At 36.6% G+C, this 16,049-nt stretch overlaps 1 protein-coding gene across 1 annotated transcript in view; it reads left to right on the top strand.

Annotated features, from left to right (window-relative positions):
- SON (SON DNA binding protein) overlaps positions 1–15,799 on the top strand; it is a 40,608-nt gene extending 24,809 nt beyond the window's left edge. The window contains exons 7-12 of the mRNA XM_010004683.1: positions 3,322–3,432; positions 3,812–3,928; positions 11,030–11,177; positions 13,923–13,991; positions 14,086–14,201; positions 14,737–15,799. Of these exons, the coding sequence (XP_010002985.1) occupies positions 3,322–3,432; positions 3,812–3,928; positions 11,030–11,177; positions 13,923–13,991; positions 14,086–14,201; positions 14,737–14,895 (720 nt within the window). The 3' untranslated portion in view covers positions 14,896–15,799. The remainder of the gene's footprint in view (positions 1–3,321; positions 3,433–3,811; positions 3,929–11,029; positions 11,178–13,922; positions 13,992–14,085; positions 14,202–14,736) is intronic.
- Positions 15,800–16,049: the final 250 nt, after the last annotated feature.

The raw sequence follows: 16,049 nt of genomic DNA, 5'->3' as shown, positions 1-16,049 counted from the left end.
AGTCAAACATTCTGAAATGTTTGTGCAAAACATCATTCCCAGTTACTAGCGTGTATGTAACAAGTCCAGAGCATAGAAACTTTGTACACTGACATTTGGCCATGTTTTTACTAGCTTGTAATAAGTCTTGTCCTTCAAATGGTTAATGATACACTCATAGCTCAGGCAAGCTCTGTAGATGTCTTCATCCAGGTTGCCAAGGACAGTAGGCTGATGTCATTGACAGATTGGGTTAGCTAAGCACTGATCATTTGTGTGTTGATTGTGTAGAAGAGGTCTTAAAAATTGACATTGGAGTAAATACATTAAACATAACTTTCTTTCCTTTCTGTCACGTGTACCTTTATAAATGCTTGTAACAATGTTGTCTGTTTTACATTTTGTAAATAAATATTTTTATTTGCTCTTACCTTAACTTGGTTTGTGTTAAGGGTGATTTCAAGGGTCATTAGTTGACAGCAGAGCACTCTATTCTCTTGGGTTTGGAAATCGTTTATTCTGAAATACAGGAATACTCTTGTTGTAGCAGAATCCCTGTATATTTCTTCAGAAGGTCTGAAAGGTAACATAGTGCTTCTCTGCTTCCTTTTTTAATGCTTTGTGGATGAGCTGGCTTTCTCCGAGCAAAATAAGCCAGATAAGCTCCCTTGCTGTTGAAGTAGGGTAGTGCGGGAGTGTGCTAGGATCCTCAGGAATTGGCAGCATATAATTTACCTCTATTCATAGTTGCTAATTTTGAAATCTGATTGTGTCAATTGTGATGCAAGTCTATATTGACAGTTAAAAATATGTAATTTAGTTTATTATTATTTTTATATTCAAGTCACAGAATTAGTTAATGTGAATAAGCAGTCTGGAAAGGCCATACTATTAAATTATGAATTGTCTTACTAAAGCACTATGCTCTTAATATAGTTGTTTCTGGTAGTAGGAGATGGAGGAGAAAGTTTGGAGTAATCTGAATTATCAGCATGTCTCTAGAGGCCAGAGAAACCTATGGAAATGAAGCTATATTTGAAAGTCTAAATGTATAGAGGTGAAGTGTACTTAAGTTTGGAGTATACACAGAAAACTATTATGCAGAGAAGCTGTTGTGATCTAAAAATGTAGCAAATATCTATGAAGTATGTAAAAAATGCCTGCTTTCTACTGTCAGCCTCTCCTTCTTGCTTTAGTATTTGTGACTTGTGTCTGTGGGGAACATGTTATTAAAAGCCAGGATTGGAAAGGCAGAACTCTCTGGAGAATAGCATGATGAAATTTAAACTGTTTTACTTGACTAAGTAATAACAACTTTTCGTACTTCAAGCAGAGATTATTTTTTTTTTCCAAGATCCAAACCTGCCATCGAGTGTGTTGACATAATACAAAGCCATGATGGTCTCCAAAATGGTGACTGACCATGTGGGGGAAGTGTATGAGAATTCTAACTAACCAGGGTATCTACTAATAGGCCCCAGTCCGGTAAAGCACTAAAGTACATATATATGTTTTAAGTATGTGAGTGGTCCCAATGTGGTTTCAGTGGACTACTTGCATGCCTATGTGTATTGTTGGATTGAAGCTTTTGGTGAGTAGAATAACTTTATTTATCTCCTGAACCAGTTTCACAAATCAAACATTAAAGAATTGTTTTAACTGTGTAAGGGGAACTTATTAACACCAGAAAGCTTGTGTTGTAAACAGGCATTCTTTTAACATAAGTGACTGTCATGTTAGGTGATTGTTAGAAAATCTTTTACTTGTGCCTTGTTTATGATCTGTGTTTTTGTCAGCTGGGACAATAAACGCTAAAGTATGTTTCATAGACACATAGGTGTCTATGAAATAGTCTGATTTATAGTCAGTATTATGATTAGTCTTTGCGGGTTTTAAGTCTATTTTGGTCAATGCCAGATGTTTCAGCAGTGATATACCCAACAGAAGTACTTTCTGTCCTCAACAGTAAAAAAGAATCCCCCAGTCTTAAGAAAAAGATATAATGTCTAGAGTATAACAACAATTAGTTAATTTTATGCAACTGTAGACATTTGTGTCTGTCTCTTAGTCTTTTTCAATACTTACCAAATTGTTGACGTGCTTCCTGTGATAGGGGTGTTGTGGAGTAACTGTATTTTTCTGTTAAGCAGAGTTATTTTAAAATTAGTTTCACTTTCTTCTGCTGGTCCTTTATCCTAGTATAATGTAAGAAACTGAAGTTATGAGATACTGACTAACAAAAGATACAAGTCTTTTGTAATACAATTTAAAAAAAAAAAATTAAACCATGAACTTATTTGGTGTTTATATGCCATGTGCTGCTTTGATTATTTTTCCTTCTGTGCTTTGAACAGTTCCAGCCCTTTCAAGTCTTCTTCAACAGGTCGTCTTCGAGGAAATTTCACTTATATCTGAGCACTGTTCTTATTTCAAAATAGGATGATCCATAGATGCACATCATCTAAGAACAAGGCACAAGTCCTTTCATAAAATAAGAGATATTTACTAGCTGTAATTTCTTGCATCTTTATATTCCCCAATTTTTTAGACTTCTCTCTTGATTTCTTTTCACATGGTAGAGGTTTATATTTTACTTCTTTATTTGCTCCATATTTTTACTCAAACAATTCTGACTAGTGTGTGCAAGAAAGTTTAAAATTTATTTTTATTGAAATTTTATTCTAGTTCAGCAGTACTGATCTAAATAATCCTTTCCAAAACGGTTTTATGAGCTACCAGTCTAGTCTGACTTATATGCAACTCTGCTTTAGACTGCAAATTAAAATTTGAAACACTAAAAGCATGTTCATGGAATATACGTGATTCTTGCAGTAATGTTTTTATACATAAAACATGAAGTTTTAGTATGGCTTAATAGAAGGTTGCTGATGTGAACAGCTCTGTAAAAAGGCATTTTTAAAAATTCCGAGCTAAATGCCATTTAATTATGTTGCTTAATAAGATTCCATGGAACAGTAGTATGCTTCTCTGCTTATAAAGTATTCGACACTACAACTTGTGACCAAAATAGTTACTTGAAAATAATTATTTTGGTATTTTGTATGTACAGGTGATTATAAATTACCAGGGTGTTTTAACCTTTAACCTTTTTAACCTCAGATTTTTTATTTGTTTATGAAAGCCCATATTGTGTACACTGAGCAAGGAGTCCCAGGATTTTTTTATATTGCCTGTTTATATATCAAGCCAATTATTTAATGCATAAAACAGCTTTCTAGTACTTGTAGCATTTATTCTATGAAAGTTGTGTCTTTTTTTTCCAGATTCAGTGGGTATTACTGTGATCTGATTTATTTTTAAAAATCGTTTCTTTCTTCCTAGTGCGTGGACATAACTACAGCTATGAATGATCGAGCAATGGCTCAGAAACGGCTTAATGAAAACTCTTTTGATTTAGAGGCCATGTGCATGTTAAATCGTGCACAGGAACAGGTATGTTGCAATTTTTCAGGAGCATTTTGATGAACTTTAAGTGCTTACCCTTCATGCCAACTGTTTTTTCTTACGTGTTTGATTCTATGATTTAAGTATAGATTTTTGGAAGCTCAGCTTACGGACGTGTTGAAAAACCCTGCCTTTATTTTGCACTTTATAGTTTGCTTCATGGTTTTCTTGACTTTGAGCTCAGGTTTTTGGGTTAACATAGAAAGATGCTCAGCTTTTTGAAGTGTCTGCTTACACATGAGAGTTAATGAATGTGGTACTAAACATAAGTGAGAAATCTGTGAAAATTACTGAGAAGCAACAGAGAAATGCAGAGGAAAAACGTGAACATTTTTATTTTGGTCTTACACTGATTTTTATTTTGTAGATTGATGCCTGGGCTCAATCAAACTCCATACCTGGCCAGTTCACAGGAAGTACTGGAGCACAGATACTGTCTTCAGATGAGCTTACCAACAGTGGTCCCCAAGCATGGATTAGAAAGGTAGAAGTTATGCAGATGTTCTTGTCTAACTATGACGTTTTAAATAGCTACAGAAGTATCGGAAAATGCAAAAAATGTGCCTTAAAAACCTATGGTAATGCATGTGTCAAATACAGCAGGTTGAGTTAAGTCATTGTCTTTGAACAATTTAGATACTTGGCTGCTGCTGTGTCCATTTTGTTGTGTATTAAGGTGTTGTTCATGGCATAGAGTACTTCAATAAGGTGTGCGTCTGGTATTTGAGTGAGATTGGTTAATCTATACTGTTACCTTACACTGAAGTGATGTTTGTGATATTGGCATGGTCGCAGTGGTAGGTCCATCACTACTCTTATGGGATTGGGACAGATCAGGCAAGGTTTGATCCCCATGTTCTTGAACTGAGTGATGTTTTGGCATCAACTGCAGTGAACCAAGTCCCAAACTGTCATATTGTTTGACTTGGTTTTATCTGATTTCTACTTTGCCTCTATATGTATAACTAATGTTTTCTAGCCAGAGATTTGGAATGTTAAACCAGGGCTTGGAGCTGAGTAAATAAGTTTAAATGTCATTTTACAGCGAAATAGGTACCTCTTACTACAGAGAAATAACTGGCTTATTTTTGCAGTGTGGTGTGTCATACATACGTGTGTTTTGTAAGTTTAATAATTCATGCTTCATCTTCGAAAATGAATATTGAACTGCTTCTCTTTCAAGAAGTAGAACTGAGGAATTAAAGCAATATCCACCTTTCAGGCAAAAGGAGTAATGAATTATTGCAGTCAATCTTGCAGGTAATGTAGTTGAGTGTACACTGTTGATCTGCTTATCCTTTCAGAATGCAGTGTTAAGACAACCTGCAAAACTGGGAGGTCAGGTTTGAGGCTTAGGTTGAATTTTCCATAGAACTTGGTGTAAACAGAGCACAAAGATCTGGGATTATCCTAAAAATAGCAGTATTTTTGCCAAGGTTCACTAACTTGTTTTCCACTTTATATAGCCAAGCACTACAGAGAGCCAGGTAACGGCTGTCTGTTGAGAGGCTCAGGTTACTTGCTAGATGGGAATCTTTTGAGCTTTTCTCAGTATTAATATAAAGCATAGATAATAAAGTCTTATTTTAACAACTTTTGAGGTTATAGCAAGGCATTGGCTTTGATGATTACAATAATTGGCCCTGGGAGAGGAATTTAGAAATATAAAGCACTCAGCAGAGGTATTAGTGAGAAAAGGAGAGCTTTTCCACCACCAGACTTGTGAAAGAGATCAGCAAGCTATAGAAGGGTTCTCCCTTTCTGCATGCCTTCAGTCAGTTCCCAAGGCAACAAAAAGGGAGCATCTCTCATAATCTCTTTCCCAAGCCTCCTCATCCCTTGAAGTTTTCATTCCTTGAAGTCCTTTGGTCGTCTTCTGTGCCTCACAGTAACAGGAGTGTCTGCTAACAAAAATTAAGTGGAGAAAGCAAGTGCGTTTTCCCTCCATCTTTTAACTTCGCTCTGTGATCTGCTTTAAGAAACAAAACAACAACAAAACAACAAAGTGTTTTATAGGGAGAAAATGAGAGAAGGGACTGTTCTCTTGACTGGACATGACATCTGTGAGGAACAGAACATTTTGAATATGGACATGGAAGTGATCTGTCAGAAGCACTTCGGTCTTTTCCATAGCTGTAAAATGTAGTCGTTTGCAGTAGTCGGCGTCCTCCCTAGCAAGCATCATCTGGTTTGTCAGAAAGGAGGCTGCTACTGGAAACGAGAAGAGTTCGGTGAAGAAGATAAGGACACAGTCCTCTTTCCTGCTCTGGCATTCCTCAGCTTGACTTCTTTTGCTTTTTCCAGGTTCCATGTTCGCACACACATTGCCATCAAACTCATGAAATGACAAATAGTTACAGTCATGTGGCCTCTACAAAATATGATAGGGGCTACACAAGACTCACCCTGTGCTTTTTAACAATGGTGAGGCCTGTGAAAGCCTTCAGAAAACTTAAGTTTGATGTACTTAATGTGGAATCTCCTCCTGTGGTTAGAGGATAATTTCACAGAAAAAGTGAAGTAGGGATAATGGGTTATGAATGCATGTTATCTTTCACAGTGACATAAATGCAAACCAACCATGAAATGCAAAGTACATGTTGTATTTTATTTAGGCACGTAAGTTGTGTAACTTAGTTCTTGCTTAATATGTGATGTAGCACTGAGAAGTCAGACTTACACTTCCTTTTTTTTTTTTTTCCCCCTAAGAAAATGCATTTTAACATTAAAGAAAACCAGTATTTTTAAATTTTTTGTCTAGTAGGGCTGTGGAGTTTCTTTAGGTATGTTGCGTGTGTAAATTAGTGCACGTTTCTGACTGAATTGTTGTTTCCTGAAGGCACTTTTCTTTGGAGAGTGCCATAAGCAATTGCCATAAGAGGACTTGTGGATGTGCACTGTTCAGCTGAAACTGAGCCCATGTCAGCTAGTTACTTGTGTATCAAAGAATTAGAACATGTGTAGAAATTACTCTTGACAGAGATAATCACAAAACTAGGTAGGTGTAACAAAACAGAAGAGTAATGTTAGGAGGATAGAAAAATGAAAATACTTGGGAATCTTGCTTGGTAAGTGCTGTCTTCACTTTGCATTTCTTGGACTTCAGCTTTTTTTTGTACTTCAAAAATTACTCTGGAGAGGTAATATGTACTCAAACCAAAATATGTCTGCAGTTTAAATTTTATCTCAATAAAGTTTTGAGGAAATTAGTTACTGAAGCGGTTAACGTGACGTACCTGAGTGATTGACATACCAAGTAGAAGTATGATGTCTTTTTCTGAGTAATGTGCTAATTCATGATGTTCATGCATAGGGTTCTGAGCACTATTGATGAAAGAATCATGTTAGGTTTCTCGTATCATTGAAACAGATTTATGAACATTATTATCTTTCTCTTTTGAAAAGTGGTTTCTGTTTCAGTTTATCATCAGTGGTGTAATCAGTTCACAAATATGACTTGCTTGTTCTGGAGGTTGTTTCTTTTTTCTTTCCTTTTTTTCTTACAAATAAAAATATGCTGCTAAGTAAATGTCAAATCAGAGGAAGTGCTCAATTTTTTTTCCAAATTCTGTTGAGGTCTACTTACTCAGACTTTCCCAGACTCACTGCTTGTTTCTGGAATCATCAGCTTAGTTCTGTAGTCTAAGCTTGCTCTCCAAAACAATGTTTTTGCAATGTTTTACGTACACAGGATAATGCTTGGCATCTGTTTCATTCAGTTGTGCTAAAGCAGGACACAGTTTTACACTATAGTCGTTGTGTAGCAAGTTCTAAAAAGTTAAAGCATTCCTTCCATTCTTCCACAGTCATAGCAGATGAGTAAAACTCAAGCTAACAGTGGAGGTAAATTGTGATTTGTCTTGTGATTGTCACTTGCACAAGAACTGTTGACCTTCTAAGGAGGCCACTTCCCAAAATATTTGTATTCTTGTTGCCTTATATGAAATGAAGGCCACATAGCAAGGCAAATCAACTATACGTTAGTTAAATTGGACTGGCTCCCATTCAGTCCTCAAAATTGTTTTTTTTTCCAGCTATCCTCAGTTTGCTTGAAGCTGTGAACAGAAATCCTGAAGCTGATTGGGAGCTTAGTTTTTGTAAGGCATTTGCTGGGATTCTTCAGAAATGAAATCTTCCTCCTGTATTGGGGAAAGAATGTGGCTGCTGCTAAAAGTGCCAGTTGATTTAATGAAAAGGTTTTGCCAAGGATAGATGATTGTTCCTGGTAATTGACTCGGATAAATGCTTTAGAGTTAGTCTTGAAGTAACCTTTAAGATAGTCCATTGTGCTATAAGTTAAACTATCCACCTAGTGCCTTTGAGGCTTTGATACCTGTTGCTTAGTAAATTACTACTAAAAAAAAATACACCTTCCTTCTGACAGAGCTTAGGCTTTAGTGCCATGTCAGCATTGTGAGAAGGAATGTGATGCTGTATTTTTCAGTTTCTTAAAAAATTACAGCTTTGATACTTTTGTATGTTGTGTGTACTGTTTTAGAGATTGTTCAGTTCAATGCAGTATGCTGTCCTTTTCCCAAAGACAGCTGTCGCAGGTAAACAACAGTGACTGTCCAGCTTGTATTGTCTCTCAGCAAAAATGCTGTAAAATCATCTTTCAGATGTGATTTTTTTTTTGCTGTTCCAGCCCTTAATTGCCCATTTAAGTCATTCATGTCCCCCAATTTTTTTTTGCCCTAATATATATTTAAAAGAGGAATAGTTTTGATTAAAACTACTAAAAAACTCTCTTACCTGATTGGGTTTTACTGTGTAGCAATCTAAAGGAAAAAGTTGACATAAGAATGTGGCTTATTAGTTGTCTCCATCTGCTGGCAGAATGGAAGTATGCTTTATTTGGAGCTCAAAAGATGAGAAAGATTGTATTTTTTTATTTATTTAGATTTACTCAAATTTGGATTAGTGAACAAGAGTAATAATTTTCTAAGTAATTAGAGAATTCCAACAACAGTAATCAAATACTGAGAAACCCAGGAATTCATGATATTACATATGCCTCGATTTGATGTCTTCCTCATGGCCCAAATCTTGCAAGGGCATATAGCTTCTAAATAGTTTTGTGAGACTAGGCTTCTTAGGATTTTTAAAACTGAAAATAAGTTAATATCTTGTTTCCCTGCTCTTGTTAACTTTTCTACTATTCTTATATTTTCAAATGTGATTACAAACACAGCACTAGTTTTTACCTGTGCTCTATTAAGTCATAGGCTGAGTGAAGTTGTCTGTCATTAAGTTACAAAAAAATTAGTCAAAGTGAATATAGCTGTACAGATGATAATAGATATGTTTAGATTATTATTTTAAAGAAAAGGCCCTGCAAACCTGAAATAATAACTTTATTGACCTATTGAAGGCTTTCTTTGCTTCTTCAGTAAACGGAATCAAAGTAAGCTTTTCCTGGCTCCTTTTTATATTGGTACCAGAAATAACTGCATTTAGCCTCTCAGCGTGATGCACACGTACAGCTATTCTGTCATAAAAAAGAGCTTGGATTTCTAATTCTTTGTTGTCTTGATTCTGTTGGATGTATTTAAAAATCAGCATAGTGTAAATTCCTACTGAAGTTAGCAGATAAAATTCTGAATTCACATATTTCATAATTTAGAATTATTTCCAGTTTTTGGAATTTTTTCAGACTCTGGTAACTGCCTTGTAGGAGCTTGGAGCTTTGATTTTTAACTATGAATAGGAGTATTCTGATGCTGTTCTCTCCTTTCTCTGCTACTCTTAGCTCTCAAATTAGTACATTTGCAGGGGTGATGAGAAAGCTGTGTAACATTAAAATGACCTCATCAAGAAATTGCACTCTTAACATTTGTGAACTGAATACATGCTGGTGATAATGAAACAGGTGTTGATATTGAAAATTCTATCATTGCAAAGCAGGTACAAAAGAGGAATCGGAACCCAGGGTGACATTGACTGGGGTTTGTATCATTCTCGGCATGGTTGCCCTTTTCTTATGAGAGGTTCCTGGAAAAGAGAGGGAAGGATGAAAAAATGGAAGTAAGTAAAAGCCATTCTAGGTGTATAGATTGAGGCAGTTTGTATCGAAGAAACTGATTGTCTCTGTGTACACACACACACTACACTGCATGGTCTGCACCAGTCAGAAAAAGAGTTGAACTGGAGAGGTGCACTTAGCCTCTCTTCTTCCATCAGAGCACTTTGTTACTGAATGCAGCATCCAGTTGCATGATTGATAGGTATTTACTGGTTAATAGGTGAATATTTGGAGAAGTCCTTCCACAATCTTCAATTATTTTTAAAATTTTTTTAACACCATGTAATAGTGGGGATTCCACACATCTGCGTCATTAGTGTGTGTCAGTTGCCAATTTGAAATCCCCTTAAAAATGACCCTTAGTCTCTGCAAAAGTAAGACTTCTGGTTTTGCTTATGTACAAATCCAAAGCAAGGACTTATCAGTCCTTTGTCCAAATCTGTGAAATGCTTTTGCAAGCACAACTCAAAATAAAGCAAAGAAAAGAAATTGTCCTCTATTGATTTGCTTTGATAGTAAGTAAAATTTTCACAGAACTACTAGGCATTGTATCATCTAATGCACTATGCGAAATAACTGATGGACTTATCAGTGCCAGTGTGTAAACTTGTATATTTTAAGGCAAGCAATTTTTTGCTGTGATGGAAATGATTGACTTACTTACTTGGGTCAGCGGGGGGGACAGAAGAGAGATGATAGTTCACAGAATAACCTGTGAACTTTCACCCCTCTATATGGAAACTTGTTTCAGGGTCAAATCCTTGTAGCTGCCTTCTTGCCACGGTCAATGCCAGCCCTACTATTCACAACACTGCGGCCATCGAGGCCTAGGTACGTAAACATTTAAGGAGTTTTTAAAGTTCTTTACATCAAAACAGATTTTTAAAATTTCTGTTTATAAGCTTTCACCATTTAACAACTATTATGTTAATGATGATTTGAAAGAATGTGAAGACTACTGCTGCTAAACTGTGTGGCTAAGCGCCTCTTTTTCCTTTAAAAAAAGAAGAAAAACCTGTATTTTTCTTGTGGATTTTCAGAGTAGAACTTGAATGTGCGACTGCTGTATAATAAAATGGGGAAACTTTTTTTTTTTTAAAATATATTTTAAAATACGCGTAATCACTCTGTGAATGTCATTACTAAATGTGCTTGTATTTTGTTCAATAACTAGGTACACTTGGCACACATGTTGCCAGTTAAACAGTTAACTCTGCCTCCTTTCACAAGATGCGAAGAGATTCATTGGAACCAAAGTAGCGTGTTTAAAAATGGACGGTTATCATTTTATTAAATACATATGTCTGAAATGGGTCACTTGCCGCTTTTGGATTGCATTAGAATTTTCTTAAGTTGTTCTTTTTTGAAAGTATTGATTTGTGTTTTGTGTGTCTGCGTGGATTCTGGTTTATGCAGAATGTTAATGTATATAAAGCTAAGGTGCATTTTTTTTTAATCGAGTCTGTAACAAGTTGTTAGAAATGTTTTTTGGAAGCTCCCACTTACATTTTTAAATCTCAGTGCTAACTTCAGGACTTGTTTTACTTTTCTTTTTCTGGATAGGATCAGTTCTTAAGAGCAGCCCCTGTAACTGGAGGAATGGGAGCTCAACTGATGAGAAAAATGGGCTGGAGAGAAGGAGAAGGGCTTGGAAAAAACAAAGAAGGCAGCGTTGAGCCTATTATGGTTGATTTTAAGACGGATCGAAAAGGTAAGCCTGTCCTTAAATGTCTTAGAGCAGTACAAAGATCTCATGTCTGTTTTGGAGATAGGCAAAATACCTTGGAAGTAGTAAGCTTTTTCTGGGTACAGCTTCATAAGAAAACAAGCAAAACCAACCAACCAAAAAAAACCCCAAACAAACAAAGAAACAAAACAGAAAATAACAGCAGAAAACCTGGTGACAGAGTTATTGCCAAGAAAATACTTGAACAATATTTTGTTGCTTTTGTAAAGCTCTTACCACTGAAGAGATCCTTCAGTTTACCTTGATTAGTATCAGTCAGAGGGAAGAAATAGAGAACAGTCAATTTCAGTAGTATTTTCTCAAGTAACCTCTGTAACAAGACAATGGATTTTTCTGGTGAGGAGAGAAGAATTAGCTCTGCTCATTATGTTGCTTGTTGCTTCTCCCATCATGGGAAAGAGGCAGTATTGCTGGACGATCTTTGAACACTTTGAACATTAAAGACATATGGGTGGTACACAGCTGTATCACTGCTCAGGTTTCCAGTTCTATAAGTGTGTCCCAGGATCCTCACGTGGCTTCTGAGTAGAAGTTTCCTTAATACCTGCAGAACTTACTATCTAAGTTTCAAGGCCTAGAGCTGGGCATTCTCTAACAAGTAGTTTCCTCTTTCTGCTTCAGACTTGGTTTTCAGCAATAATTAAAATGTTAGATGGAATTAAAGGATGCCTCTTTGGTCTGTGATAGATTGATCTGAAAATATTGGTAACCTTAGTGATGGTTGAAAATGCAACCTTACCTGGTAATTTTCACAAAAAATCTAAAGGTGTTTGGTGTTGGTAAAAGAATTTTTTTTCATGTTGAGCCAACCAGGTCTGTAATATGGGGTGACATCTTGCATTATGAAGAATCGACATGTTCCATGTGTTACAAAGCAACAGTGATTATACATCTATGACAAGTAGCTAAAAAGCTTCTTCAAACATCAGTGTTCTTTGATATTTAAATGTGTAAAAAGTCATTTTGAAGTTCTATGTAGATGTTTAAGGAGAAGTCTGAAATTTTAAAAACTAGTATGTCTGTTATGAAGTAACCCAAGTTTTTGTTTTGTACGGTTTTTAAACATATTTTTAGAACTTACCCCTAGATGAAATACTATTTATAGGAACAAGCAGTTTGCTGAGTTACTCAGCAGGCTGCACTAAGACATGAAAGGTTATCTGCCTTTTCTGTAGCTTTCCCTTAAACTCTTGTTTTTTCCAGACACGGAGTGAGATCTGTAGTTCTCTCTCAGCATTGAAACCAAACCTTTCTTGAGCTTTGCTGTCAGCCAGTAAATTGTTGGTTGTTCATGTTCAAAGAAACTTGGTCCATTAGCAGAGCTTGTTGGAGTCTGGTGCAGCTTTTTTGAAAATCCTTCCTGAGGTACCAGGAACAAGATACAGAAGTCAAGTGTCAGTGACTTAAGAGTGAGGGAGACGCAGCATCAGTGGGGAGAATGACATAAGAGGTTTTGTTGTTTAGGTTTTATTTCAGTGAAAATATTTTTATTATTTTGAATATAAATTCTGTAAGGAAAAAAAAAAGCTTTTTTTCAATGATAGTTTTCTGTGAGGGTTTCATGCCACTTGACAAGTCCCTGCTTAGGAGCTGCATGAATATTAGGATGAAAATCTGGTAAGGAGAGAAGGTTCTTCCTTTAGAACAAAACAAAACAAAATGCCAACAAAAAAAATGCTGATGGAACAGTAAGAAACTGGAAACAATTGCAGTATCTCCCTGTCTTTATGCACCAAAGCCAGGAGCAGAAACAAAAGTGAGGTAAGAAACAAAGTAATACTGAAGGTTTGAAGTCTGAGAAGTTCTGGGAAGCTGGTCAGGTTTTTTTCGTTGTTGTGTGGTTTGGGTTTTTTGTGTTTGTTGTGGGGGTTTGTTTGTTTTGGTGGGGTTTTTTTGGTTTTGTGTATTGAAAGTAATGGCAGAATAAATGGAAAGAAACTAGAGTCACTTCCTAAGCATGGCATGGTTATTTGCTTTTGATAAATTTTTGGTAGTTGTTACATTTTATTCCTTACTTTTGTAAGATTTTAAAAAGAAGCGTGATCATCTGAGGTGTTTCACAGTGACTTCCCTTGGAACTTGTGCTCTTTGTATTGACTTGGGGTCCAGCTGGATGCTTTTCTGCTACTTCATATTCAGAGGGGATTGAAATTGTGGTAATCGGGCAGTGAGCTTTCACATAAAGGATCAATATATGAATACTGTTAAATAGAGCACATGCAATAAGAACACTGCTGTGTTATTTGTGCCATAAGAGGACATACTAGGAACACTTTCTATTGTTTAATGGAAATACTTAAAATGCTTAGTATGTTAGGAGCAAACTGCTAAGGTAGTGGATCACTTTTGGGTTGCACAAAACAAGTAGTAAATGAGTGAGTTTGAAGTTTATATCTTGTTCAGTGTTCCTCCAAACCAGTGTTCCTGGTTTTCCTCCATGGAAAACCAGGTGTTTCCTGGCTTCCATAAGACTACTCAAAAGTTTTCTGGCTTGTTAAGAGCATTGCTTGAGCTGCTGAGAAGAATGTTATGTGTAGTAGGGAGGGGAAAAAACCAACACTGGATGAAAGGGAGGTTTGAAAGACTTCTGAAAAGACAGTTATATCGTGTCTCCAGGTTTCATCTCCGCTGGTATGTTACTGCTTTACTGAGGAGAATACAGAAATCAGGTGGGAATCACAAATGTAAACTGTATTGTGTTTTATTTAGGGCTTGTTGCTGTGGGAGAGAAGGCACAGAAGAGATCCGGACATTATGTTGTCATGAAGGATCTTTCAGGTGAGATTCTTCTTTGTCTAAAAAAAAAATATCTCTCTCTTAAAATGATTGCTTTGATATCAGCATTGAAATTTCAAATACATTTTATCTTTAGGTAAACATCCAGTTTCAGCATTGATGGAGATCTGCAACAAAAGAAGATGGACACCACCTGAATTTGTGTTGGTGGATGATAGTGGGCCTGATCATCGCAAACATTTTATCTTTAAGGTGCGATTCAGTTTCCTTATTTGCTGTTTTTCTATTAAAAGTGATAGAAATTAAAATTCGTGTTTGTATATAAGTGTATAAGCCACCTCGGGTGGTTGAGGACTGCTAGGCAGTGTCTCAGTGCTAAAATTTCAGAGTCCTCTTTCTGTAAAGGTCAAATCAGATCTCTCAAGCACATGAATCTGTAAATCCATCAAGAATAACACTGCTCTGCTTCTTACTAAAATTGCTAGCCTAGGTGCTATCATATTTCTTGCAGTTTACTTGCAGGTGTGGTGTTAAATCTTACTGCTGCAAACGTAGTAAGCAAGATTTAGTGATTTTTGTCCTTTGCTTATAGAATGCGGGCTTTCTTTTTCGTGTTGCATTAGCAGTTACTATTTGGAAATGGTTTTGCTTACAGGCCAGATGTGGTTTTTGTTTACTCTTAAGGAGGAATTACAGAGAATGTGGTTAAAGGAGCTGTGTTGCACTGCCTTGTAACAGAAGTGAAGAGGTGCTTTGTAACTCTTTTTTCCTCTTCTTTCATCAACAGGTAAGAGTCAATGGAAATGAATATAGGCCTACTTTTGCCAGCCTTAACAAGAAGCATGCTAAAGCCACAGCAGCAACTGCGGCTCTCCAAGCGATGGGACTTGTACCAAAGGAAAGCATGGTTAATACCACCATGTTTAGGAGTGCCTCACACCGCTAGATATTGTTTTTTTTATATTGACATTATTTCAGATAATTTTACTCTGCACAAAAATGGTATTTGCCCTTTCATGTTGTAAATACATTGGCAATTCCCACGTTGTAAAAACTGTACAGACACCTTCAGGTTTTTCTTTTGTACCATCAAAATGTATTTAAATCATACTTAGTTTTTGGTATGTTTATATTGTTTACATTAGTGATGTAATTATTTCTTAAATGACTAAATCAGACGACAGACTCTGGAGGCATCAGTAATCTAAACCCTTGTTTTAAAACTCATGCAATTTCTCTTCAATACGGAATGTTAACACTTTCATACTGTTTTGTACTATGCTGCAGTTTTCCCTGGTCTCGGTAAAGCTGCTCTTGCACTTTTGCCGACAGCTGGTCAAAAGTCCTGCAGCTTCACCCTCGTCTAGTCGAGGCTGGCGTGTACTGCTGGACAGATACTGGGCCAGTCCTGTCACCCCTGTGAGAAGGCCTGCAGTGGCAGTCCTGTTGTACAGTGATCACCCTGCAGCTTCTCTTTGAATTTTGCCTGGGGGGTTTTAACTCAGTGGTGCACTGCGACTGGCCACACAGCCCATCGTTTTAGGACATACGTGATTAGGCTACAGACTTGCTTCCAAAGGAGTGGCAGAAAGTCCAGCAATGGAACCGGTGAGACCTGCAATGTAAAGGTGACTCTCCCTGCATGTTCTGAGAAGGGAGATGGTGGAGTTGTCTTTTCCAAACAAATTAACACACTGCCTGATGTTGATTGTATGAATTTGTGGTTAATGTGAATTTTAAACTCTTAACAAATCTACAACTGGATTTGGGGGTGGGGGGAGGGGATAGAATGATGCTTAAATTGTTGTACCCAACTTGGTCAATAAAGCAGCACAAGTTCATAATCTTAATCACTGGTCAGTAAACAGTAATTAAAATGTATGCCAAAAAACTTTTTGAAGAAACGCACAGTATAAAAAGTATGATTTATGAAGATTATCAACAGCCGTTAGGGTTGCAGAATCAGTTCTAGTTATTTTTGGTTGCTTTGGACTATTACCAAATTAACTCCTTGGGCTTAAATTTTCTGTAATGGTACTCTGCCCTCAAGGAGATAGCCTGATCCAGAGTTCTGGCAGTTTGACAAGGGAGAGGATGTAG

The sequence above is a fragment of the Chaetura pelagica genome, unplaced genomic scaffold (assembly GCF_000747805.2).
Source record: "Chaetura pelagica isolate M959 unplaced genomic scaffold, ChaPel_1.0 scaffold299, whole genome shotgun sequence".
Taxonomy (NCBI): domain Eukaryota; kingdom Metazoa; phylum Chordata; class Aves; order Apodiformes; family Apodidae; genus Chaetura; species Chaetura pelagica.
The sequence above is the reverse complement of the archived record's forward strand: the minus strand, read 5'-3'. Positions and strand labels throughout refer to the sequence as shown.